Consider the following 27509-nt stretch of genomic DNA (forward strand, 5'->3'; position numbering starts at 1 on the left):
TCTCAGTAAATTTACCAAAAGATTTTTGACCACAAGAAACCCAACCTTTGGAAAGTACAATAATATTTGCAATGTTAAATGGTCAGATAGACACAACCTGACTGAATGTTTAGGAACGCCTCCAACTCAGAGTTGGCAACACAAATACAACCTCAAAATAGCAAGAGATAATCAGAGAATTTACACATTGAGTGGACTGGACTCAATCTCTCAGCGTGAAGGAGATGGAGCAGAAACAAAGGGGTCCATTTGCTCCTGTACTGACAGTCTCTATTCATTCAATCAGGTATTGGTGATGGCCAATTACTGGCTGCCCAGCAAGGAGAAGGTAAATTATAGGAGCAAAGGAAATTGCTTCCCAACACAAACCTCACCCTGTATCCCTTCCATCTTTGAGTTATCAACAAGGCCACTTTCTCCCGCTTGCTTTCAGATGTGACAAAATAATCAGTTTATAATTTAGAGTAAATATGAAGCAAAAGTGGTGAGTTGCCAAGATAACTACATTCTGAGGATTATGAATAAAAAAAACTAATCTTGGTAATATTCAATGAATTAGACATTTCTTCTTACCTCCATTCTAAATAAGGAGAAACTGCTTCAGCCAGAGAGTGCTGAATCTATGGATTCTGCCATAAAAGGCTGAGGAGGCCAGATCATTGAATTTAAGACAGGCAGGTACGTGATTGTCAAGGGGATCAAAGGTTATAGGGAGAAAGTGGGAGAATGGGATTGAGAAAGTTATCAGCCAGGATTGAATGTTGGTGCAAATTCTATGGGCTGAATGGCCTAATTTCTGCTCCCAAGTCTTATGGTCTTATTTGAAAGAAAGAGAGGGATGGGACCAAGGATAGATTTGCAAACAAGGCTGAGAATCTTAAAACTAATTTGTTGCTTCACTGAGTTCAATGTGGATTGGCAAGCAGTGACTGGCTGTAAGAATGAAGGAACAGGATAGTTCAACTTGCGACGCAGCTGTAAAATCTGCCCAGTCCAGCAAACTTCAGGTCTATCAGCAGTTGTCTGATTCTGGCTTTTTAAAAAAAAATTAGCTTATTTTTCTAATCAGAAATGTTATTGCACACCTCTGGAGCAGGTGGGATTCAAAACCAGGTCTCCTAGTCCCAGTTCATCTGAACCACGAGAGGGCACCTAATTCTGGCTTCTTGATTTCAGATTTTAATCACTTCACCAGGGTGGTCATACTTAGCCTCCAACCTCTCGAATTCCCTCCTACACCTCTCCATATTCTCTGGTTGTATTCATTAGTCTATTGCGGAGGAAAGGAATAGTCAAAAACATTTTAAAAGTACTGGGAAATTACACCTACTGTATTGCAATTGACTATGCTTAAAAATATTTGAAGGTGAGTATATATTATGTCTACTTATTATCAATATTTTCCCGATTTGGAGGTGCCGGTGTTGGACTGGAATGTACAAAGTTAAAAATCACACAACACCAGGTTATAGTCCAACAGGTTTGATTGGAAGCACTAGCTTTCGGAGCGCCGCTCCTTCATCAGGTGGTTCATCACCTGATGAAGGAGCGGTGCTCCAAAAGCTAGTGGGCTTCTAATATTTTCCCAGTAGCTAAATATCTTATTTCTCTGATTTATCTTACAGCAATGTAGAATGATTCCAGTTCTAAATCCAAACAGTTTATTTACAGAACTTTAACATATCTTTGAATTGATAGGTTTCAGCATACAGAAAACCTTCAGTGTAAGCCCCAGGACTTCGCCAGAATCATTTTTTATGTGTGGAATCAATCACAGGCTTAAACAATCAAGCACAATTACATAGATTGGGGAACTGGCTAGAATAGTCAAATACAGATCAATTACCATTAAATACTACATTGAATCAAAGACAAGGGAGATTGATTTGTAATATACAGTAGGGAAACAGTACATTCAGAGGTAGTTGAAAGCAGTCTTATGCTTATTTAACTAGAAGAGATAATGGTTCACACTTGGTATGATGGCAATCAGCAAGTGGATGGCATAGCAATGGTCTTGGAAAGTGAAGGTTTAGAAATTGGTATGTAACAGAGTACACATGAAAGCTAAATCTGTGCTACTGCAAGATGTCAACCAAAGGACTGCATGAGAAAAATGGAACCAAAATCAATGTATGTGTGGAGAAACCATTGGCATAAAAGTAAAAGACGTTCACTTCAAAATAATCTCTCCTTAATACATTTACGTGATACATCGTATTTAATTATCCACAATGTCTGCACCTTCAGCTCTATAATGACAATTAGTATGCAAAGATTTTGCTTTTGAGATATGGTGATACTGCACTGCAAGTGGTCATATATCCCATCAGGTATAATAGAATGCACAGTTCCTAAATGGATTCTATTCACTGACTACAAGCAGTTTGACAAAAAGAGTATTGTTTTAAATATAGATTTAAGATTTATTTTGTAGATTTTGGCTTTTCTCTGAACTTCCAAGATGCTTTTGAGTTAACCTTATCAAGTGATTTATCCTAAGGATGTTTGTAAGAAAATCTGTGACTAGTATATTGAGTACATTTACTTTTTCAAAGTCTAAAAAGATGCAAACATAAAATCATCAGAAAGCCTAAATTGCTTCTTCAATTACACAAACACCCTCTTGGATTGCCCAATTAGTCTAATTTGTCAATGGTTGTTCTCAAAACCCAGCATGCTAGGAAACATCTATCTCCATATCAAGTTAATTACTTCTTATAACAGCATAAATGTTTGGGTTGAGCCAGCATTCATGCTACAAAAGAACTCCATTCCAATTTGTTACTAATGCAGGGCAGTTAACATTCACAATGTATAAAAGCAGCAAACAGTTTAGAACAAACATCAGTTTATTCTCTTTTCATTGGCTTTAGCTCTTTAAGCCAGGAGTTGGTGGAAAAAACCTCAATGTAAATAACATTGAGTGTGAACTAAGCCTGGGTGTTGATGCTTATGTGAAAATAAATAGGTTCACGTTTTTTTTTGCTATTGCAAATTAGTAAGTCAAATGTTTTGGATGTTCAAACACTTACCTTTCATTCATCACAAATCCTAATATTCCTTCCAAAGCAAAGCTCTGCTTCTGAAAGGCCACTTCCTTTCAGAAGCCAAGTAATGCTTTTAAAATTAATTTGATGGCTTTTGATTAATTAGGTAATATGATTAATAGAACACATTACTGAAGTGTTTTCAGATTTTCTGTATTTAAAACATTTGAAGTCGATTTAGTAATTCAGTGAATGGATAGATGTAAGAAGTAAACCAATAAGACAGTTAAAAAGATCATCTTAAATCGCATCACAAATAAGAAGGGATTAAATATTATTTGATAATAGAAATTTATCTTTTTGTGATTTGAGGCCCCTTATTATTTAATATAGCTAGAGCCAATAAAGAAATACGAAGTGAGATATTAAATAACACATTTTATAAGGACATCTGTTTAAGTTTGAAATATTGTTAGAAATATACTGACTGAAAGAAGTTTTCTTTGCATGCAGAAGGAAATTAGATAGCTTTTGTTCCTGAAATTAAATTTGTTTCTGATACTGTATTCATGGTCAGTGCCTATTTTAAATAATAATCATTGTGTCTGCCTTCTAACAGTAGAATTGAACATTCACATTGCATAATTATTCTATTAAAATAAAAGCGAGGATAGGGTAACAGTAATACTTATTGTGAAATCCCTAATTGGAAATGTTTTGTGTGTGATTAATTAACATGGCTTTCACCCTTCCATTTGTTTCCTCTCCATGCAGTTCTAGACCAGCAGTTGTCTGAGTAGTTTCAGATGGACCAACCTTCCACATGAATTCTCTCCCTGAATCCAATGAATAGGAGAGATCAAACATAGGTTCACCAACACTGTGCGTGTACACTCCATAAGTGGTATGCATAGATTTTCTTTATTGATCTTTCCAGTTTGTATTTCTGCTCTTGTTTCAAAAATTATACTGTTACAATGATTTTTTTAAGAGACCACCGTTAATATCATATTTCATGTTTGAGTAGAATTATTCCCAAAACCTTATTTTTTCAGACTTTCTCAAGACAAGAGGAAATACTTCTTACTAAATCTTACTTTTTCCAATGCAGTGACAGCAGAAATTAGACAGTTACGATTATCTGCGCAAAGAAACATATAGTAATTTAAATTCCATGTTTAAGAACAATTGCATTTAATTAGACTGAAGTGATAGGTTCATGAAGTTCAAAATCTACCAAACACTGAAAGAACCATGAAGAAAAGTCAACAAGCTATTTGAAGCAAACAAAGAAACATTACTGATAGTTTATTTGGAATTCTTAATTGTTGCTATAACAAAGGAAATGATAGACAAAAGAAGACACAAGTTATATTCTAAGGAACAGTATCACATACTACATTTACAATATTACAAAATAGATGAGTGCAAGTAGATTTCATAGGAACATTCACAGTGGCATCTTCCATTTAACTGGGAAATTCTAAAATTTTTAGTGCTACAAAACCTTTGCACAATTAGTAACGGAGAGAACTGCAACCTCTGTTAACGCCTATGTGGAAAATAATTTGGTGCGCTTTATTGAGCAAGGTTTATTAGAACCCCAGTTGTAGCAAAATAGCCCTGCGCTTAATCAAAAAGATGATCCACTTTCACCCTCTCTATAATTCAGTTCGAAAATAGAAGTATAACAAAGACTAGCAATTACTTAGTTGCAGACTCAAGTACATCCAAAACAATCAGGCAATATGATCAAACGCTTACAGCCAAAGTATGATGGATCTTGCAGCTTTTCCAATTATAGAGCTTCACTTCCCAATTTTGGTCTGTAACAATTGTTACTCGGGTTGTCTTTGTTTTACTGGGGGAAAAAAAACACTCTCTTAACTCTCCTGAGATGCTGTTAAAGCATAAGCAATCAGGCCACGTCAGTATTCTGGGGAGGTTTCCGGAGGAGGGGTGTGAGCACTGAATATTAATGCTGTACAGTCAGGGCTACATCAAGCCCAAAAACATTTCAGTAGGCATTCAAGGTAGGTGATGTTTCTTGGGAAAATAAAGAACATTTATAAATCATATCCAGCATCTAACTACAAATGAAAAGCCAGACCCAGTCAAACATAACTGTTGCTTATGAGATGTAACAAAGTCATAGTTATGGGCAATCTGAAGCAAATGAATTGCTCATAATTTTTCAGAAAAACAGCTACAGCCAATAAAACATTGCATGGAAACTGTTTTTTGCACTGCCAGACCATTATCATGCCAGGAAAACAGCAACACAAAAAAGAAAGCCATTGGCGATGAACCTTTATCAATTAATAACTTCCTCACATGTGAGTGCATGATCTGAAGCACCTAGCCAGAAAGTAATGGCAGCCCTGGGTACCTTAACAGTCTATCTTTCTGAATAGAATTGAAAAGAAAAAAAAGATTGCATCCATGTATCATTATTAAATTGGCCAATATAATCATCAAATTCACGCACTTCCATACAGGATTCACTTTTTTTTTAAAAGAGATTTATGTTTTGAACGTGCCACATCAAACAGTATTTCAGGCACTCACATGTGATTTTTATTTGAGTGGGATATTGGCTGTATTATTCTTGATTATATGTTAAAACACTTGCAATTTAAACAATATGACAATGAAAGTCAGAAATACCACAGTATTCTTTGTTTATAGACTATATCACACAGTGATAACAAAGAAATATCCTACAGCAACAGCACTGAAGCCCCGTGCAATCCAATTTACAGCAATACCTCACAAGATGCAGACACAAATACAAAAATATAAAATTTGAACCATAATGCACTTTCCTTTACTGCATCAGTGGAAACTATTTTATCCAAAATTAGAGGATTCAACTGTGGGAATTTAAAAGATTTAGACATTGCATGTTTTTCATTAGACCATTGAAAATTAATTTATCATCTGACTATAATATGTTGAATGGTATAAAACTAGAAGGTTAAAAGCAAATACCTCTTATGTGAAATATTTTTAAAAAGACATGTCGTCTGTTTTTAAGAACATTCCAGCAGCTGCTTAATCTTGTACGAAGATTATAATTTGGCCATTTTAGCACAAGACATAGCCATGCCATTGTGACTGGAGAATGCTTTCCAGCATGAAAAATAACAGAGCAAGTAATTTAAAGATCAGTATGAAAGATTCTCAAAGCTTGAGCTACATACCGTGCTAAGAACATTTCAGCAAACAGTTCCTTTCGGCACTTCATAGCATGCAAACCTGTGAAGTGCTTGAACCTTTGCATCAAACCTCAGGCAATTATTTGTGCAAAGGTTATTTTTACAGTCTTTTACAAAATACAGACCGATTGTTTGGACGCCTCAAGACCAGTATCAAAGGGAGAAACACATGCCAGGGTCACAAAGAATTCATTGATCTTCTGCATCATCCTCATCCAGAGATACTACACCTGAGGAAGCAACGTCTGATACTTTTCTACGTCCCTCATACTCGCCGTCCTCCTTCTTACAGATGGTTTTGTAATCTTGACATGACAAGTCATCTTCCTCCGGAGTAAAACAAGATTCAGCATAAGACACAGAATAAGAGGAGTCCTCACAGATAAGGTTCCTAAAGGCACATTCAGTGTTGCTGTTTGGTTGCAGCTGAGAGATCATGTCCCTATGACCAGTCTTTGCACTGATCTGACCAAACAGTTTTGTGGCTAATTCGGTGGGGGACCCCAGCTCCATTTTAAGCAAAGGGTGATCTTCCAGACTGCACAGACTTGAACAAAGGGTCTCTGGGGAGACAGTTTGGGAGGAATCACTTTCCTGCTCACATGATGCCTGTCTCACTGTGAGTTTGCACAAATGGCCATGCAGCATATCTCTCGAGTAATTCACTTGTGGGTACTGTCCAGCTGCATCTGAAACAATAAGATAATTGCAGTTCAAAAATACAGTGATATGATTGGATATTATAGTCCTACAGTGTCTTGATTTGTTGGGCAAAAGTCATTCACAGTAGGTAGAGATTTATTGCATTCACATACAGTATTTCATCGCATGTTCTAAAGATAAAATCTGAATGGGACAGACAATACATTCTAAAAAAGGTAATAAATTATTTAAAATATATTTTTTCCTTTTCCTATCAAAACAGTTCCCTAAGAAGTTCTCCAAAGTTTTTGCCTTCTTAGAACTGAATATTTGGTACCATGATTTCTTGTTTTACTGTTTGAGGCCACACTTTTCTAAGGTGTACCAGCCAAATTATAAATTTCTTTTCAGTTTCACAGGGTATCAATAGAGACATTCCAGGTGGATTTCACAGACTGAGGGCTAAAGACTGGTGAAGATTATGTCACAAACAACTTGTAAGCCTTTTCAGCAATCACAGAATAAAAACACCAGAATTGGATTAGACCATCTTGCCATCAAGACTGCTCCATTACTCAATCTAATCATGGATGATCCTAGACTTCTAGAAGAAAGTGAGGACTGCAGATGCTGGAGATCAGAGCTGAAGGGCTCATGCCCAAATCATCGATTCTCCTGCTCCTTGGATGCTGCCTGACCTGCTGCGTTTTTCCAGCAACACATTTTCAGCTCTGATCCTAGACTTCAACTCCATACCTCAACCTGTTTCCCATACTCCTTGATTCCCTAAGAGACCAGAATAGAGTTTAAAAACCTATGACAGAGATGATGCATCTGACTTCAAATGCCCATATTAAAGTCAAGAAAACTGGTCAGGCTCTTTCTCCTTATATTATAAAATGACCTTCTACTGGAAGTGCTTGTATCTAGATGCTAAGCAAGGAGACGAATGATCCAGAATGATCCACCATGATAGCCTACCTACAGTCGTTGTCAAGGGTCACACATGAAATGTGGGGCAGCACAGTGGTGTAGTGGTTAACACTACTGCCTTATAGCACCAGAGTCCCAGGTTTGATTCCAGCCTTGGGCAACTGTGTGAGATCTGCACATTCTCCCTGTGTCTGTGTGGGTTTCCTCCGGGTGCTCCAGCTTCCTCCCACAGTCTAAAGATGTGCAGGTTAGGTGAATTGGCCATGCTTAATTGCCCATAGTGTTAGGTGCATTAGTCAGAGGAGAAATGTATCTGGGTGGGTTACACTTCGGAGGGTCGGTGTGGACTTGTCAGGCTGAAGCACCTGTTTCCACTCTGTAGGGAACCTAATTATGCTTCTACATCTTGCTGTGACAAGCAGCCATGTAACAGTACATGTTCTGAAGAGGTCATATCGAACTCAAAACCTTGACACTGCCAGACCTGTTGAGCTTTTCCAGCACTTCATGTTTTTATATCCGATTTCTTGCATCTATAGTATTTTGGTTTTACATAAAATGAGCCCTTTGAGATAGGACGAGGAAGGAGATGTTGGAGGAAGATATAAACTGTGAGATGACATGTGAAGTTACAAAAATTGCAGGAACAGTAATTGATCCTTGAAAAGTTTCAGAACTGCAATCAAATGGTGGAAATATAGACCAAGAAAAACAGAGACAGAACACAAAATATTATTCATGCAAGTACAGATGCTGTTATTCACAAACATATTTTGAATTATGATAATAGTTTAATTGGCTCCATACTGCTAATGCTTCATTTATACTTGAATGGACACAAGGTAATATATGTAAGGAGAATCATGAAAACTTAGGACAATAACAAAGAACAGTGCACTTCTATCGCAGAACCACTATCATATAATTCAGTATAGATGCATAATAGTGACAAAGAATATAATGATAACAGAACAAAAGTGGTTTGAAAGGGACCATTACCAGCTGGCAGGGTGCTGTCACTAGTTGGTACAAAATCTTCATCATATGAGTCATCATTTGAATCATCGCCGTCGACAGATGACCACGCTTTGAGCTTAGCCTCTGCAATCTCAAATTGTTCTGCCACACCTGAAATGCAAATACTCTATTTAAAAACATGGAGTGAACAGAAATTAGTAAATACCTGTGTGTGCTACCAAATTAAAGCTTTCCCGAGATCTGTAAAACTGTACGATATTCATCCTTGAACTCCAACCCATTCCCTAATATTACAAAACATTTTTGAGAGGACGTTATCTGTTTTTAAGAACATATGTAAAGAAGACTAATTGAAATGGTGATGTTTCTGTTAGTAGCTCAGTGACAATGTGATATTACCAATTGTAATTGCTCAAATGCATTATTAATAAATGGATTGTCAATTTAAAATGTGCACCAAGTGCCATGGATGGAAATAAATTAGCAGCAATGTGAAAAGTCAACTATCTTCATTCACAATAGTAATCTATTTTCTTTATGTATTCAAACAAATTTCTATATTCTTGTATATAAATATATACAGTGTGAATCTCATGTTTCACAACACAAACTCTGCATTGGTCCTAGATTATTTGAATGTATTTATAGTGTTATAAAATGGAAAGCATGTTAAAATTATCTTTTAAAATCTTCTTAAAAATTAAGCAGATATTTAAAAATCTGGCATACCAAATTAATATTTACAAAAAAAAAGGAAAAACCATTCTTATGATGAGATTATATCTACTGGGGCCAAAAAGGCTAAAAGGAAATCTAACAGAGGTTTACCCTCACCTCACAATTGATGCCCTTGTCCCAAGAAAAACCCTCACTCCCTCCCATTCTGGTTATCTCCCCTGGTGTGTCCCCCATTTTTGCTCCCTCAATTCTGAAGGGTGCATATTTGGTTTAGCCATCCATCACCCGATCAGGCTAGAACATATCTAAAGAAGGAAGAAGTGAGTTCCATGGGGCTTCACATCATAAGGGATTTGATCAAATCCAAAATGTGTTCAAATAGAAAATTTAAATTATAGGCATTAATTACAGTACGTTCAAAAACCTACAGGCATTTTGTATATGATACTCAATCACTGTCAAACGAAAAATAATTGGTATTTAGGTATTCCTCTGAAACGTTACAAGACACTAACCCTCAGCTTTAATGATTAATAATTGTTTAACACAAATCTTCCCAATAAACTGGTTTTCTGAATTGACACCACTATATAGAGTTTGTAAGAGAACCTAACTGATGTTCAGACTGTCTTTAATATACAAGAGAACAACCAGTTAATCAGGTGAGTAAATTTATATCAATTCTATTCATTTGTAATGAGGCAATAAAACAAATCACAGCCCAATATACAGCAGAAAAATACTTGTTGCAAAATAGAATATGCCAATCCTATATTCTTCCTTATGATGGTAATGGTTTTGTATCCAAGCACTCTCAAAATCTATTTTATGTGTTTACCTTAACAATGTAAGGTTCAGTTCAAAGTCTAGTGACCACTTGTTATGTGTTTAAAAGCTGAACACAAATTTGAAAATTTTTTCTTTCATCCTCCTGATGTTGCTCATGTCAACAGAGGTCTGATTCCAAAGAAACCCCAAAATCTCTCACTGAACCAAGTGTTTTATGCATTAGGGAGACAACAAGAGTCAACAAGCTCCACAATAATTGAAAACAGCATATTTAGGCTTGGTCTGGTCCTCGTCTGATGTTCATATGCTTACACTTTCTACCAAGAGTTACTTGATGAAGAGAAAAGTATTGCTTGACTAATCTATCGCTATTTAAAACTGAGGTCAATCACATAATCTCCAGTAAAATAAAAAAAAAGAGCTGTGGATGCTGGAGATCTGAAACATCTCTCTGCAGATGCTGCCTGACCAGCTGAGTTTGTCCAGTAATTTCAGTTTTTGTTTCTGTAATCTGCAATTGCTGTCTGAGATGAAATTAGATTATTTAGTATGGATTACCTATTCTGTCTTTATAACTGATTACTACACTGAGCAATGCTCTCATCCAAAAGCTAAGCTATCAGGGGACGTCCACTCTCATGAAAAGTGTTATGATGATACTCAGGTTACTGGGCAAAATTTTGTGGAAGTAACCAGATCCTTGGCTGCTGTCTAAAGAACTGGCAAGAACCATGTGTCACTTCTTTTGCAGATGACTCATCACATCATATAATAATCAGGCACTTGACAAACCAGCAGTAGCCTTAGCCAGTATCAAGGACCAAAGATGGAAATCATACCCACGAGCAGCAGCTAGTCAATCAGGGCAGGGAGGAGATGGCTGCTATCTGTATGATACCCACCAGTACCTAAGATCATTGCTGGATTCCAGGCCAGCGGTAAACGATGGTGGCTGAGGTGCTGGAGGGGAGATGGTTGGGTCCCTTGATCAGACACTGAGTGCCTTTAAATGAGGGACCTCTCCAGAAACCTGCATGTAATCCACATGGGTTTGCTTATCATACTTCCTGCATTGCAAGCTCCCCTCTGGGTTAATACCAATAGTGGTAGGATGAAGGGTTTAAGGTGGCATTAATTAGCCACGTAATGTCTCAATTGGCTACAAGGTGGGAAGGCCACAGCATCATGGTGGAAGTGGAGAACGTGTCATTTTCCCTCCAGCCACCAAACTTGCCTCCAGAGATTGCACAAGCTTCCCCAGCTTAAATGATTTCTACTCGAGCAAAATGGAAAACAGGAGTTCTATAAAGGTTGACTGATTCCTCCATAATTGATACCCATAAACTCTTCGAGTGCTTCACCCGGGTTATTCTCTTTGGTACAGCTCCATCAGTCCATTCAATTTGAAGGGAGCATAATTAGTTTAACCAAATGTTCCTAGAGCTAGAACACATCAAGGAATCTTAAACTTCTACCTCCTACCATAGAACTACCCATTACTCTAAGACTATTGTGGGGAACAGAGGTATTTTAGGGGATTATTTTGCGTTGTATTCATAACTTTCCAAATAATAATTCAATTGTGCAGTGCAAATGAAAAACAAAATGCTATTGATAAAGAGCACCAGAGTTTAGACTGACACTTCATGTAGTACTGAGCAACTGCTGCATTGTTAAAAATGCATTCCTTTGAATTAAATTGAGATCCCACCTAAATGTTTAAGTCAATTCAAAAAGGTCAGCTGATGTCTTCAGGAAAATAGAAAATTTAGAAGGATGACAAATTAAAGATTGTTACTGCATGTAAAAAGAACATTTCTAAACTAGTATTAAAATGACTGAACCAATTCAGCTAAATTATTCTAGGCCTTACCACTTATAAAGTTCTCACATTGTGCATGTCACTTTGTCTCCTTATTTGTCTTTCTAACAGTATGTAGGATCTGTGCTCGATGCATGCTGACAACAGAATTGTCATTCATAGTACTTATCAAATCCATGACATTCACAACTGTACATCACGTTTTACTACAAAGGATCAAACAGATTTTTTTCAACATGTATTTTACAGATCAGGTAGCTGAATAAATAACATGTACATTTAATGGCTGAATTTAAAAGTTGATCTACCTGCTGCAAATCTTGCTTCCTGTTCACCTTCACTTAAGTCTGAGTAGGAATTGAAATCAATCTCCAGAGTCATTGGAGATTCCATGGGCTTACACCAGCCCTTCCATTCTATGAGGTGAGCAACTCGACCCTGAGCCATGGCAGTAGGTTTAGTTACATGGTCTTTTACGACTTGGGAGAAACCTGAATACAAAAAAGGAAATTGGTTCAGAAGAAGGGACATGTAGAAAATAAAATCATTTTGAACAAATCAACAATTTCACTGTAAAAATTGTTTCAGTAATACAGTCCACAACAGAACTTCCAAGGCTCCCAAGACAGCACCTTCCAAACCCATGACCACTTCCATTTGGACAGACAAAGGCAGCAGGTACGTGGGAATGTCATCTGCTGGAAGTTCTCCTCCAGGTTAGTGACCATCCAAACCTGTAAATATTTCATCAATCTTTCAGTGTTGCTGGGTCAAAATTCTGGAACTGCCTTCCTAATGGCATTGTGGGTCTACCTATACCAAATGCATAACAATGGTTCAAGAAGGCAGCTCACCACTGCCTTCTCAAGGGCAACTAGGGATGGGTAATAAATGCTGATCCAGCCAGTGACACCCACATCCCATAAATCAATTAAAAAGTCAAACCTAAATTATTAGGGTAAAGTAAAATCAAATGAATTTTAAAAGTATACACAACTTGAGTTATGTCTGAAGCTGATGTGTATAAGAATGGTGCAGTGATCAGCACAGATTCCAAAATAACTATTCAACTTTAGTAATCAATCATCTTTATTCTCTCACTCTAGTGAATGCATTCTTACAATGATTACACTGGGCGGCACAGTGGTTAGCACTGATGCCTCACAGCACCAGGGTCCCAGGTTCAATTCCAGCCTTAGGCAACTGGCTGTGTGGAGTTTGCACATTCTCCCTGTGTCTGCTCTGGTTTCCTCCCACAATCCAAAGATATGCAGGTCAGGTGAATTGGCCATGGTAAATTGCCCATGGTGTTAGGTACATTAGTCAGAGGGAAAATGGGTCTGGGTAGGTTACTCTTTGGAGGGTCGGTGTGGACAGGTCAGGCCAAAGGGCCTGCTTCCACACTGTAGGGAATCTAAACTTCAAAGGCATGTCAACAGTTGCACAGTAAAATCCTTTGGGATATTGTGTGATTGTGAAGGGCATTGTATGTCTTTCTGCTTTGAGTTGGCTTTTGCTTCCTGTTTGGAAAATTTGTTGAAAGCATACATTTCGTTGGTAATTTAAATGCTCAGCTACTATCTATCATTAGATGAACTGTACACAGAGGAGTTAGGAAGCATCATAATAAGGAAGTGAAGCCAGTTTCCAAATCAGGACTACAGTGCAACAGATGCTGTTGTAAACCATAGGGAAAGCCAATGACTCAGCTGAGCTCCCTTAATCTTGGCTTCACCATAAACGGAAGGCTATAGAACACTGTTCAATGTACCTTTTATGTCTAAAACCCATATACAAACATGGTAATACCTTATAAAGATTATAACAGAATGCTGCCTAAGCATCTCGCCCTCAACTAAATGTTTAACATTCAGAATTTTGGGGTTTTAGGAGTTATTTACATACCAGGTTAGAGTTATAATAGAACATATAAAGCAATTTCACAGCATCACAGAACTGTTATGTTGCAGAAGGAAGCTATTCAACCCCTCATGTACACCAGCTCTCTGAGCACTTTAACATAGTGTAGAGCTCCTGCTGTTCTCTGTAATGCCGCACATTGTTTTTACTGAAATAATCATCTAATACCTTCAACTGCTTCCACCACACCTCATAGTCAGTGCATTCATGACTACTCACTGTGTGAAAAGAGGTTTCTCTCACCTTTCTTTGCAAAACATTTAAAACTCTGTCCTTTGTCAATCCATTTACAAGCAAGAGGTTTCTTCCAATCTATTCTGTCCACAACCCTCATGATTTTATAAATTTCCATCACATTTCTTCTCAGCTTTCTCTCCTAGGAAACTGTACATCTCCAGTCTTTCTTCATCCCTAGAATTATTCTCATAAACCCCTCCACACTGTCTCCAATAGATTCACAATCTTCCTATAGAGTGGAGTCCAGAACTGCACACAATACCACTGCTGAGGTCTAACCAGCACTTTTTAAAAGTTCATCATAACCTCCCTATTCTTGTACTCTGTCCCTATTAATGAAGCCTGGAATACTGTATGCCTTATTAATAGCTTTCTATGATTCTACTTCCGCATTTAATGAGTTATGTACATATACATCCAGGTGTCTTGCTTCTGCACACCTTTATAATATAATTCTTTATTTTACACTGTTTCTCCATTTCCTTTGTAGCAAAGTCAATCACCCCTCACTTCTCTGCATTGAATTTGGTTTACTACCAAACTGCCCGCTCCATCAAAATGTCCTCCCCAAAGTTTACAATTCTCCCAAGTTTTGTGTTATCCACAAACTTTGAAATTGTTGCCTGACCATCAAGGTCAAGATCGTTTATATACATCAGAAAAGGCAAGGGTTTCAATATTGACCCTGGGGAACTCCACTGCAAGTCTTTCTCCAGCCTGAAAAATACCCATTAACCATCACTCTGTTTGCTATTCCGCAACTAACTGTGTATCCACATCGTGACTGTCCTTTTTAATCCCGTGACCTGTAAATTTCCTCACAAGTTTGTTGTGTGGCATTATATCGAATGCCTTTTGGAAATTCACATACACCACATTAAATTGCCTTTCCTTCTCACTGTTACTGTAAACTCTGGCAGTTTAGTTAAACATGGTTTTCCCTTAACTAATCCATGCTGACTCATCTAATCAACACATTTTTAATGTGACTATTAATTCTCTCCCAAATAATTGTTTCTAGAAATTTCCCCACCACTGAATTTAAAAGTGACTGGCTGGACTTGCTGAGAGTATCTTATAAGCTTTTTAGAACAAGGGGATATTCTTGGATGCATCTCATTCTGTCCCTGTGTCTTTACAACTTCAAGTACCAAATGCCTATCCACTACCTCCTTCTTATCATTTTAAACCTTTCTTGGGACTGGGTTTCTTTCTCAGTCACCATGGTCTGAGCAGCATCTGCCTTTTAGGTAAAGAAAGCTGCAAAATATTCATTTAACATCTCAGCCATGTCTCTTGTTTCTGTGTGTGGTTTCCATTTTTGGGGCCTAGACCATCTTATTCCTCCTTTAACCGTTCCTTTACTATCAATGTTCCTACAGAAGTCTTTGGGATTTTCTTCTATGTTAACTGGCAGTCTTTTTACTTTTTCACCTCTGTTCTGAACCTCAGTACTCACCTTGGTTCTTAACTGCATTTACTACTGGAACCTGTCATGATCACACTTTTACCTATTTTACTTAATTTTTATCTCCATTTGTCATTCAGTGAGGTCTGGATTTGTTTGCCCCACCTTTCCCTTTTCAAGGAAGATATCTTGACTGTGCCCAACCCATCTCCTCTTTGTAAGTGACCAATGTTCAGTTATTTTTCCTGCCAACCTTCGCTTTCAGGTTCTCTGGCCTAACTGTCCTTGACCAATTGAAGTCCCCTTTCCACCAGCTGATTACTTTTACTCTGGGTTGAACAATGTCATTTTCCACTACTATCCTAAACCTTAGGATACAATCGTCACTGCCCCCTTAAATGTTACTCCATTGTCAGTTCAGTTACTTGACCCACCTCATTCCCAAGGATCCGGTGCCTCCTTTCTTTTAAGACTGGATTCTAACTGCTGTCAAAAATTCTCAAGAACACATTACAGGAATGCTTGTCCTTCAATGATCCTTACATACCGCTGTCTCAGTTTATAAGTGGGTAATTAACGTCCCCCATTATAACTACACAGAGATGTTTACACCTCTCTGCAACTTCTTTGCAGATTAATTCCTCTATACCCTTCCCTGTAGCTGCTGGTCGAAATGTTACGCAATTATTCGTAATTATTCCTTACTTTGAACAAAATGAATTTTGTCCCTGAACCTTCTGAAACATCCTCTTTGTCCAATGCCTCAATACCAAAGACATCATCTCTCCTTCTCTCTATATCTTTCTGAACACCTTTTAACTAGGAATATTTAATACCCAGATCTGCCCTTCCTTAAATCAGATTTCCAGTATACCCACAATCACAATCCTGCAAGGCAATCTGTGTCTGTAATTTCCAACTTTACTTACTTTAGTTCATATTTATTAATGAACATTACATGGTTTACTGCTACTGTCTGTATATGCTGTGCCTCTTTAAGGCCACGTAATCCGGTTTTATCTGTCTATTGCTGAGGTCATTTTGAGGAGAATTGTTTTTCAGCTGATCTTTTTAGAGATCAAAACAAAATTGCCACAGTAAGTAATTTCTTTCTCTGGCTAAATACATTTTTTAAAGTTTGACTAATGGATGGATAAATGACATTGATAGCTACTTTGCATCTAAATGGAATGTGATTCAGAGGCCAAATGGTTCTTACCCACCCAAAAGCTCCAATTCTATTTTTTGTTGTTCACATTATCCCTGAAGGCAATTAGAAGCTAGTTTCTGGAACTAGGGAAAATTAACCTGTCACTTGATAGATTTACATTCTTTTAATGGCGTGTCAAAGTAGTTTACATTGCATCACAAAATGTACCTTTTTTAAAATTTCAATTCTATATGGTTTTCATGATTAGTAAATGACCTGAATATTATAATAGTTTATTAATGTAATAAGAGCTAGTTTGACATTCGAGGGCAATATCAGATATCTTTACTTGGCCAGAGTTTAGAAACGTCTAGATAGCCTGAAGATGTAGCATTGGATTTGTATTCAATTCCAAGAGTCTAATTATTGCAGTTGATGGAAGCAGCAAGCTGAAAGAGATGCATTCCTGTTTCATGCATTCACTAGAGCTCATATCTCTACTTGTTCCCTTGCTGTAGTCCCACACCATGATTTTGAGTATTTCTACAATCACTGAGAGTATATTTTACATAGGAGTAGGAGTACCGCATATACAAATTATTTAGGAAACCCACTCATATTTGTCCAAGCGTTCACACTTTCGTGAATTTAAATTTTAGATCATCCAACTCCTAAGAGTGAGTTGACACAAATGATCATCCTTACTTATTAGGAATGCACACAAACCATGCAAAGATGATCTTGCAAGTGCAGCAATCTCCTGGATTGTAAGTGCGCGTCTTGATTTCGGTAACATTTCAATAGTGTCTTCAACATTTACCTGCAAAAATAAAGGATAATCTATGACCCCTCAATACTGAATCTGCCATCTGAATAATGCTGTCAATACTTGATCAGTAAAAACTTAAGTTTATGTACCTAATATACATGAGTTTAATTTGCTTTACCTCTAAAGCAAATCACTTCATTAGACTGAGTAATTTATTTAATTTGCTTTTAATTCTTTTTGTATAATTGACGATATCAAGTTTTACTACTAATAAAAGATGTTGGCTCAACTGAAGTCATTCATATGTGATGGTCTGAGGATGCAGAGATTTCCTTTTTAAGGTGAAATATCCAAAAGTAATAGCACAAATCGGACATTTCATGAACATTCTTTCTTCAATGCTCGCTACTGAATCAATTTAAGTTGAAAATGAAAGTTTGATTTTTTACCTCTATCTAAGTTATTCACTTGACTTGTGAAGTGCGCAAGGGAGTTTTACTTTATCATTTTAGATTTTTAGCTATCCATTTATTAAGTATGTCTCAGTACTGTGTAACCTTTAACAACTTCCAGCCTTGGGCAACTGTCTGTGTGGAGTTTGCACATTCTCCCCGTGTCTGCATGGGTTTCCTCCGGGTGCTCCGGTTTCCTCCCACAGTCCAAAGATGTGCAGGTCAGGTGAATTGCCAATGCTAAATTTCCCATAGTGTAAGGTGCATTAGTCAGAGGTAAATGGGTCTGGGTGGGTTACTCTTCGTAGGGTCGGTGTGGACTGGTTGGGCAGAAGGGCCTTTTTCCACACTGTAGGGAATCTAGTCTAACCTGCAAGAGTAACTAACACTGTCAATTTCAGATTATTTTGTAAGAAACATAAATGTTTCCTCAGAACAAGAAATATATGTAGGAAATACAGATAACATACAGATCTGTGTACATGCATAGTCATTCATTTGTAACAGTGCTAGTAAGATTAGTTCGGTATAATATCATAATCAATACAGATTTATCAAAGAAACTATTATGTTTTATGACATTTTGAGTAATTATACTCAAAGCACTATTCATTAATAGAAAGAATTGAATAAAAAGTATATAGTATACAACCTTGCACATTTCTTGACACCCATCATGGGTGGCACAGTGGCACAGTGGTTGCACTGCTGCCTCACAGGGGTTCAATTCCTGCCTCAGGTGACTAACTGTGTGGAGTTTGTACATTCTCCCTGTGTTCTGCATGGGTTTCCTCCCACAGTCCAAAAATGTGCAGGTTAGGTGAATTGGCCGTGCAAAATTGCCCATAGTGTTGGGGAAATGAGTCAGTGTGGACTTGTTGGGCTGAAGGGCCTGTTTCCACACTGTAAGTAATCTAATTATATACAATTGTTTTCATCTTCATTGAAGCTACCATCTTCCCAGACCTAACCAATCATACCATTATCCTGACTAAAGCCATCATCACTGGACCATTAGACTATTGCCGCACAGAGGTAATCATATCTATCATAAAATGTTATCTACCATGTACTATAAATGAGTACTTGACTCTAACAGCAAATAATCCATTCTACTCCATTCACTTACCTCCCATTCCTGACTCTAACTATATTTATCTGTTGAACATGGTGCACAGAGCATGATAATAAGTGGCTATAGTTTACAATATAAGAACATAATAAATGAATAGGAACAAGAGTAGGCCATTTGACCCCTCAAGCTTGCTCCACCATGGCTGATCTGATTGTGGCTTTAATACATTTTCCTAATGGTCCCCCATATCTCTCACTTCATTCGGCAATCAAAAATAGGTCTAACTCAGCCTTGAACAAATTAAATGATCTAGCTTCCACTATCCTGCCCCGTTGTGGACTCTATTTCCTACCCATCTCAATTACATCAGCAAATTTGACAACACAATTGCTCCCTTCATTCAAGTCATTACTTTAGATTATAAACAGTAGCGGCCTCAGCAGTGATCCCTCTGACAACTACCATTTTCTACCACTCTACCATCCTGAACATGTGTTTATTCATTTATTCCAACTCTGTTTCCTGTTACTTGGCCTATTCTTTTTCCGTGCTAAAGTATCATCCATAACATCAGAATGGGGCTCTTAATTTAAATGTGACATTTTATTTAATATATTGGAAATCCAAATACACTGCATCTATTGGTTCTTCTTTATCCACCTTCCTTGTTATATCCTCAAATAGATCTCCTAAATTTGTCAAGTACAATTTCCCTTTCTCAAAGCCATGTTGACTTTGCCTGACTGTATTCTGATTTTCTAAAAAATATACACAACAAGCACTGCTGAGAAATTGATGAGCTTTAATTAAATCTCAAGGTTCTGTGCATGTTCAGATAACATGTTTATGCTTTTAGTTTTAATAGTTCACCTTAGCTGAAGTGCGATCATATGAATTTCTTGTATATATTAAATTATATTTGGAGTGTAAACCACCATTTTATATCTGGTCAAAACGTGATAAACCCAAGTCTTCTTCCAAGCCTACCTCCCTGCTAAAAATGAATGTGTCAAATTCATGTGAAGGTAGGAGAAGGCTGGGCACAGGTATTCACATTGCAGGAGACAATGCGCAATGCCACTCTCACACATGAATTTTAGTCACTTGAACACAGTGAGCCACCCATTCCCATGGATTGAATCCATTAAGGTTACAACACCTTCTGCTGAAGTAAGGGAATGACAAATAAAGGAAAAGATATTTAAAGGAATATAGGAGTGTTATGTCTCTGGCAGAAGGAGTGCACTGTAAATCACACCACTCATAAATGGTTTCATTTAATCACCAAAATGCCGACTGTCTCCCTGTTGTAATATTACTCAGTAAAAGAGACTGCTTCCAGGCCACTTTATCACAAATTGATTTTTTTTTGAGTTCATTAGAACAAAATTCACTTTTAAAAACAAGTAGGAAAACTGATTAACAGCCATAAAAATTAGGAATTAGAACTATATACCTTTTTGATTCTAACACACACACACACACACAAAACACAAAGGCAACAAAAGATGCTGCAGAAATTATATTTTTAAAAGGGTAAAAGAAAAGCACCGTTATTGGCCAATGGTCTGAAAAAAAAAGATAGACTTTAATGACTTGTCACAATTTTCTTATTGATGAAATTGAAATGCTAACAAAAATAGACTGATGAAAATTCTTTCAATCAAGCTTCTGTTCAGATGGAAATTAAATTGATCCCATGCTTTTTGAAAGTAGCCACAGTTCAGCTTTTCAGGATTTGCAAGGTCATTAAAATCCTGAGATTCCCAGTCTTTATCAGTTTCCTGTGTATTTCAGTCAAGAGCGGAGGAGAGAGAGGCTTGCAGCCTTACTACAGAGTTGGAGGTCTTGTTCCTTTTGACTTCCTAGGTTTGTGAAACATAAATCAAGTCCAAAAAGGATTGCTAGGCAGCCAGCAGGACAAAACCCCATGTCTTGCATAAGCCATGAATATGAATGTATTCTCAGCAGTATATTCTGATGCCATTTGTTCAATTTTTCATTTTATCCATTTTGATGCAAAAGGGAGACAAACTGAATGAATATTTTGCTTTTGATTATAACACCATACTTTTGAATTGAAATCATCTTAATGGTTGATTGAGTTAATTGGGATGGGGTACAGCTTTACATGAGGACCAAATGGGCTTGTTGGGACTCTTTTTCAGTCTAGAAATTTCGCAAATGGTTTGCAACTCTAATCATGTGCTTACACTGATGTAAAAATCGAACAGTTTGCAACTAAGAAGTCCTTACTTCCTGACTATGTTATAATATTGAGGATGTGAGGAGAGACGTGAGGATGGAGTGTGGACAATGCAACATCCATATTCAAGAAAGTGCCTGAGGACTGTCATAACAACAACAGCATAGTTAGTTAACATCAATGGTGTAAGACTTTAGAAACAATGTTCAGGAAGAAACCCAGCAAGCACTTGGAGACAGAATTCAGAATAACCAACACGAATTGTAAAAGGCAGATCATGCTTAACTAATTTCATTTGATACTTGATGAAGTAACAGAGAAGAAAGGAGAAGAAATTATGGTAGATCTTATTTATGTGGATTTTAAGAAAGCATTTGACAATTTACCCCTACATAAAAGGCTGACTAGTAAAATAGAGGGTCATGGAATTGGAAGTTAATGTCCAAATGGATTTTTAAAAACTTGTCTTAATGACAAAAAAAACATAGCAAATGGCTATTTTTGAGACTGAATCTTGATAAACCTTGGTGTTCCCCAACTGTCAATGATAGGACTATTGATCCTTTACCCTATCTAAATAAGTTACATTTTGGGAGACAGAGTCAAAAGTTTAAAATTTGCCAATGCCACTAAATAGTGAGAATGATACGAATCACCTGCAACAGGCTCACAGAATGAGAAAGAAAAGAACAGACTGAATTTAATATGGAGAAGTGTGAGTATTTTAGTAGAAGGAACATGGACAATCAATGTGAACAAATGGCACAGTTCTAAAGAGTGTGAATGAACAGAGAGTTCTGGAGTTACATGTCCATCAATCAATGAAGACGACAGAACATATTGAGAGATTGTGTAGAAAAGCATGTGGATCTTCAGGTTTAGAAATAGTAGCATTAAGTATAAAAGCAGAGAGATCTTCTGCTGAACAAGTTCAGATCAGATCACAATTAGCATATTGCTTTCAGTTCTGCTCACCACACATATCATTACATCATTAACTCCAGTATTAGGGAACGTTTCTATCCAATCAATGTCCAACTCATCTGTGATCATCACATTCATATCTTGGAAGACTGTACGAGGCACTTTTTAAGCTTTCATGATGCCTACATTGTTGGTATCTCTCAACTTCCTGCATCAGTCCAAGGGCCACATTCCTTCAGATGAATGAGCTATAATCTTACCATAACGTAAAAGATTCTTAGGGGGCTCTTGTGGTGCAGTGGTAGTGTCCTCTGAGCTCAACTCAAGTTCATCTCTACCTATTCCAGAGATGTGACATTACACTTTGGAACAGGTTGATTTAAAATACCTATAAGATTCTTAGGTGTTTGATAAAGTAGATGCTGAGAAGAAGATATATGAAGGTAGAGTGGGAGACATTAGCTACATGGACTTTAGCTACAAGGCCTTCAAGTTCTATATGGTAGACTGGTTAGATCACATGGGGTGCAGGCAAATTGGATTCAAAATTGGCTAAATAATAGAAGACAGAGATTGTGGTACAGTGTTATTATAGAGTCATAGAGATGTACAGCACGGAAACAGACCCTTCGGTCCAACTCAACCACGCCAAGCAGATATTTGAAATGAATCTAGTCCCATTTGCCAGCACTTGGCCCATGTCCCTTAAAATCCTCCCTATTCATATGCCCATCCAGATGCCTTTTAAATGTTGTAATTGTACCAACCTCCACCACTTCCTCTAGCAGATCATTCCATACATGTACCACCCTCTGCGTGAAAAAGTTGCTTCTTAGGTCCCTTTGAAATCTTTCCCCTCTCACCCTAAACCTCTAGTTCTGGACTCCCCAACCCAGGGAAAAGACCTTGTCTATTTACCCTATCCATGCCCCTCATGATGTTATAAACCTCTATAAGGTTACCCCTCAGCCTCCAATGCTCCAGGAAAAACAGCCCCAGTCTATTCAGCCTCTCCCTATAGCTCAAACACTCTAATCCTGTCAACATCCTTGTAAATCTTTTCTGGGCAGCACAGTGGCTTAGTGGTTAGCACTGCTGCCTCATAGCACCAGGGTCCCAGGTTCGATTCCAGCCTCGGGCGACTGCCTGTGTGGAGTTTACACATTCTCCCTGTGTCTGCGTGGGATTCCTCCGGGTGCTCTGGTTTCCTCCCACATCACAAAGATGTGCAGGTCAGGTGAATTGGCCATGCTAAATTGCCCATAGTGTTAGGTACATTAGTTAGAGGGAAATGGGTCTGGTTGGTTGCTCTTTGGAGGGTCGGCGTGGACTTCTTGGGCCGAAGGGCCTGTTTCCACACTGTAGGAAATCTAAATCTGAACCCTTTCAAGTTTCACAACATCCTTATTCGAAATGGAGGCCTGTGACCAGCAGTGTGCCACAAGGATCAGTTTTGGGCCCACTGTTATTTATCATTCATATCAACAACTTGGATGAGAATATAAAAGTTTTTTTTCAGTAAGTTTGTGGATGGTACCAAAATTGGTGGCATAGTGGACAGTGAAGAAGATTATCTAAGAGTAGAAGCAGGTCTTGATCAAATGGGTCAATAAGCCGAGAAGTGGCAGATTGAGTTTAATGTGAGGTGTTGCATTTTGGGAAGGCAAACCAGGGCAGGACTTACAGTTAATGGTGGGGCCCTGGGCAGTGTTCTTGAACAGAGGCACCAAGGGGTGCAAGTACATAATTTCTTGAAAGTGACACTGCATGAAGATTGGATGGTGAAGGTGGTGTTTGGCACGTTTGCCTTCATTGGTCAAAGCACTGGAGATAGGACATTATGTTGCACCTGAGGCCACTTTTGGAATACTGCATATAACTCTATGTTGTTAAACGAGTAAAGGTTCTGTGAACATTTACAAGGATGTTGCTGGGACTGAAATATTTGAGTTGGAGGAGACTGGATATGCTGGTACTTCTTTCCTGGAGCAACGAGGCCAAGAAGTGACCTTACACAGATTTATAAAACAATGACGGGCATGGATAAAGAGTATACCTAAGGTATGTTTTTCCCAAGGGTAGGAGAGTCCAAAACTAGAGGGCATAGATTTAAGGTAAGAGGGGAAAGATTTCAAAGGGACCCGAGGAGCAACTTTTTCACACAGACAGTAATGTGTATATGGAATGAGCTACTAAAGGATGTGGTAGAGACGGATACAATTACAACATTTAAAAGATATTTGGACAGTTAAATGAATAGGAAAGTTTTGGATGGATATGGACCAAACGCAGGCAAATGAGACTAGTTGCGTTTAGTATACCTAGGTAGCATGGATGACTTGGACTGAAGGATCTATGCTTATAATTCTACAAGCAGTTTCCACTTGTGGGAGACTCTAAGACTGGGGCTGTAATCTCAGGGCAAGGGGTTTCCCAGTTAGGACAGAGATGAGCAGTAATTTCTTCCTTCAGAAGATAGTGAATCTGTGGAACTCTTTACCACAGAGGATTGCAAAGGCTGTGTCATTGAGAATATTCAAGGCAAAGGTAGATAGATTTTTAATCAATAAGGGAATCAAGGGTATTGAGAAAAGGGAGAAATGTAGAGTTAAGGCCTATCAGATCAGCCATAATCTCATTGAGCAGAGCAGACTCGATGGGCCAAATGCTATACTTGTTCTCCTCCGTCTCATGATCTGATCCATTTCTATCACCAACTGTTTACCAGTGACCGACCTCTGGATCATGTTTTTCTGCTGCATCCTGCAGAAGTTAAATATCAGTGGAGGGTATTAAATGAGGCACAGAAGTTAAAATAACTTTTATTTCTGAAGCAGGAGATACACTTCTATCTCATACCTTACCTCATCAAACCCCACATTATCCAAAGCTAAAACTAGGTGTTTTTGTGTTTTGATGCAGTTTACAATTAAAAAAACTATTGATATATGTTGTATGAATTATTCCCATTCATGCCACTTCTTATTGCCACTCATTGCAGATCAGGTGTTAAACCCATCATTGGTTTTCCACTGAAGGAGAGTGCTCAAACTCAAAGTTCCGTACAGAAAATGGAAAGTGAACCGTGTTTCCTACTATTTAGCTGATTTTTTTTTATAAACCTGTCCTGTACTTCACAGCCTACAATATTATCTGATGGAATTCTTACTCTATCTTCCAAAGCGCAAGTATAATACAAGGATTCTGTTCAATCCTGAGGCAATACTACATGACTAGGAATGGTGTATATAAAATCATACACCAGTCTGCAGGGAGAAAGAGCTTGTTTATGAGCATGGTTTGTGGTGCACAGCACAAAGAAAATATCAGAATGTAACCTAATGATAATGTTACACAAGTCTCCACCACCCTTTTTGTTGCTTTGAGGTCTGCTCACTCAGATCATGAGCGTGCATGGGATACGCTCAGAAGCAATGACATGGTGCAAGTATTACTTTTTTGAGGGGGATTACATTTTAGCCTTCCTGCCTCTGTGACCCCAAACTCAAATTACAGTAGATGTGCAAGACAACAGGCAGTTGTGACCAGCAGCTAGTGCAGCAGTGGAGGTGGTGGAAACAGATATGGGACAGTCCAAAAAAAATCCTGCATAAAAATACAGAGGGTCACCACTGAAACAGGGCCACCATCTGCCTCAGCTACTCCTGTCAAGAGGCTACTTAAAAATAGCATTATGCTAATTTCTCTTTCTTATGTAAATGCAATCAGTTTAGTCCTAAAATAAAACTGGGATAATTTATGCAAGAGCATCTTTGCTTAGCCTAAACGACTGACTGTTCAGAAGCTTATTCCATATATTGATCATCGTTTCTATGAAGAACCAGTTCTTAACATCAGCCTTAAAGTTGCTTACTGGTATGAACTCCTAACCCACTTGTTTTTTTTAACATAGTCACAAATGCAGTTCTGTTCTGTACAGCAGCATATAAAGAAACAAATAAACATTGGGGTTTGATTCTATCCAACAAACAAAACCAAGGCATTCCTTACTTGTACAAGACTATATTTACATATAATTGAGGCACTTGGGCGATCCGATAACTGAATGGACCCGCAATTAACTCCAGCAGAAAGACCTTAGACAACAGTCTTTCCCCACTGTGCCTTGGCGGCAGCTGCCCCAAGCTTTAATGCATCCCTTAGCATATCATCTGGGATCTTGGTGGGCCAGTCTGCAAAACTCGGTCAAGGTCAACTCCTTGCTCTGGAAAACCAACAAGTTTCAGGCAGACCAAAGAGTATATTTCACCATATGGATGGTCCTCCAGGTGCAGTCAATGTTTATCTCTGTGTGCCTCCCAGAGAATAGACTGTACGACACAGAGTCCTGCATCACAGAGCTGCTTGAGATGAACCTCGACAACAATCACTGAATTTCTCTCCAGACTTCCTTTGCAAAGGCACATTCCTTTTTGATTTGATTCGATTTATTGTTGTCACATATACCTAAGTACTGTGAAAAGTTTTGTTTGCAAGCAGTACAGGGAGATCGTAACAAACAAGGACAATACAGATCATAGGGTGCTTTGACAGAGTGAGGCATACAAGGTTACAGTGCACAGGAGGTGCACAAGAGCAAGGTCAACATTAGATTTGAAATTCAACAGATCCATTCAGCAGTCTAAGAACAGCAGGAAAGAAGCTGTTCTTGAACTTGTTGGTGCTGTGTTCAAGCGTCTGTATCTTCTGCCTGACAGAAGAGGTTGGAAGAGACATATACAGCCTTTCCATGGCAGTGAGAAGTGTAAATGGAGTTCATGGTAGGAAGGTTGACTTCCATGGTGTCTGGGCTGTGTGCACTACTTTCTGTTGTTTCTTACTGTCCTGGGCAGAGCAGTTGTTGTGCCAAGCCATTATGCACCCAGATAGTGTGCTTTCTATGGTGCATCTGTAAAAGTTGGTGAGAGTCCTTGTGGACATGTTGAAATTCCTGAGCTGCTTGAGGAAGAAGAGATGCTGTTGTGCCTTCTTGACCATCCCATCTACATGGGAGGTGCCGGTCAGGTTGTTGGTTATCATCACTCCAAGAAACTTGATGCTTTCAACCCTTTCAACCAGAGGTCTGTTGATGTAGATGGGGGTGTGTCCTCCTCTATTCTTCCTGAAGTCAACGATCGGTTCTTTTATTTTGCCGACACTGAGAGAGATTTTTAACATTTCGCCACAACACCAAGTACTCTATTTCCTTGCTGTATTCTCATTGTTGTTAGATATTCCAGCAGGAGATGTGTGACAATTTCTACCCCCACCCTCATAGTTGCTTCGAGGGCAACATGCGGTGGTGCAGAGAGTCTGGA

At 38.2% G+C, this 27509-nt stretch overlaps 1 protein-coding gene across 10 annotated transcripts in view; it reads right to left on the minus strand.

Moving 5' to 3' along the window:
* Positions 1–4822: 4822 nt before the first annotated feature.
* Positions 4823–27509, minus strand: part of LOC122555980 (protein FAM131A-like) — a 55163-nt gene continuing 32476 nt past the window's right edge. For all 10 annotated transcript variants that reach the window (XM_043702319.1, XM_043702315.1, XM_043702321.1 and 7 more), the window contains 4 exons: positions 17492–17585; positions 12359–12541; positions 8783–8911; positions 4823–6897 (listed from right to left, as the gene is read on the minus strand). In XM_043702319.1, the coding sequence (XP_043558254.1) occupies positions 6398–6897; positions 8783–8911; positions 12359–12541; positions 17492–17561 (882 nt within the window). In that variant the 5' untranslated portion in view covers positions 17562–17585 and the 3' untranslated portion in view covers positions 4823–6397. The remainder of the gene's footprint in view (positions 6898–8782; positions 8912–12358; positions 12542–17491; positions 17586–27509) is intronic.

This window comes from Chiloscyllium plagiosum, chromosome 13, assembly GCF_004010195.1.
Source record: "Chiloscyllium plagiosum isolate BGI_BamShark_2017 chromosome 13, ASM401019v2, whole genome shotgun sequence".
Classification (NCBI taxonomy): domain Eukaryota; kingdom Metazoa; phylum Chordata; class Chondrichthyes; order Orectolobiformes; family Hemiscylliidae; genus Chiloscyllium; species Chiloscyllium plagiosum.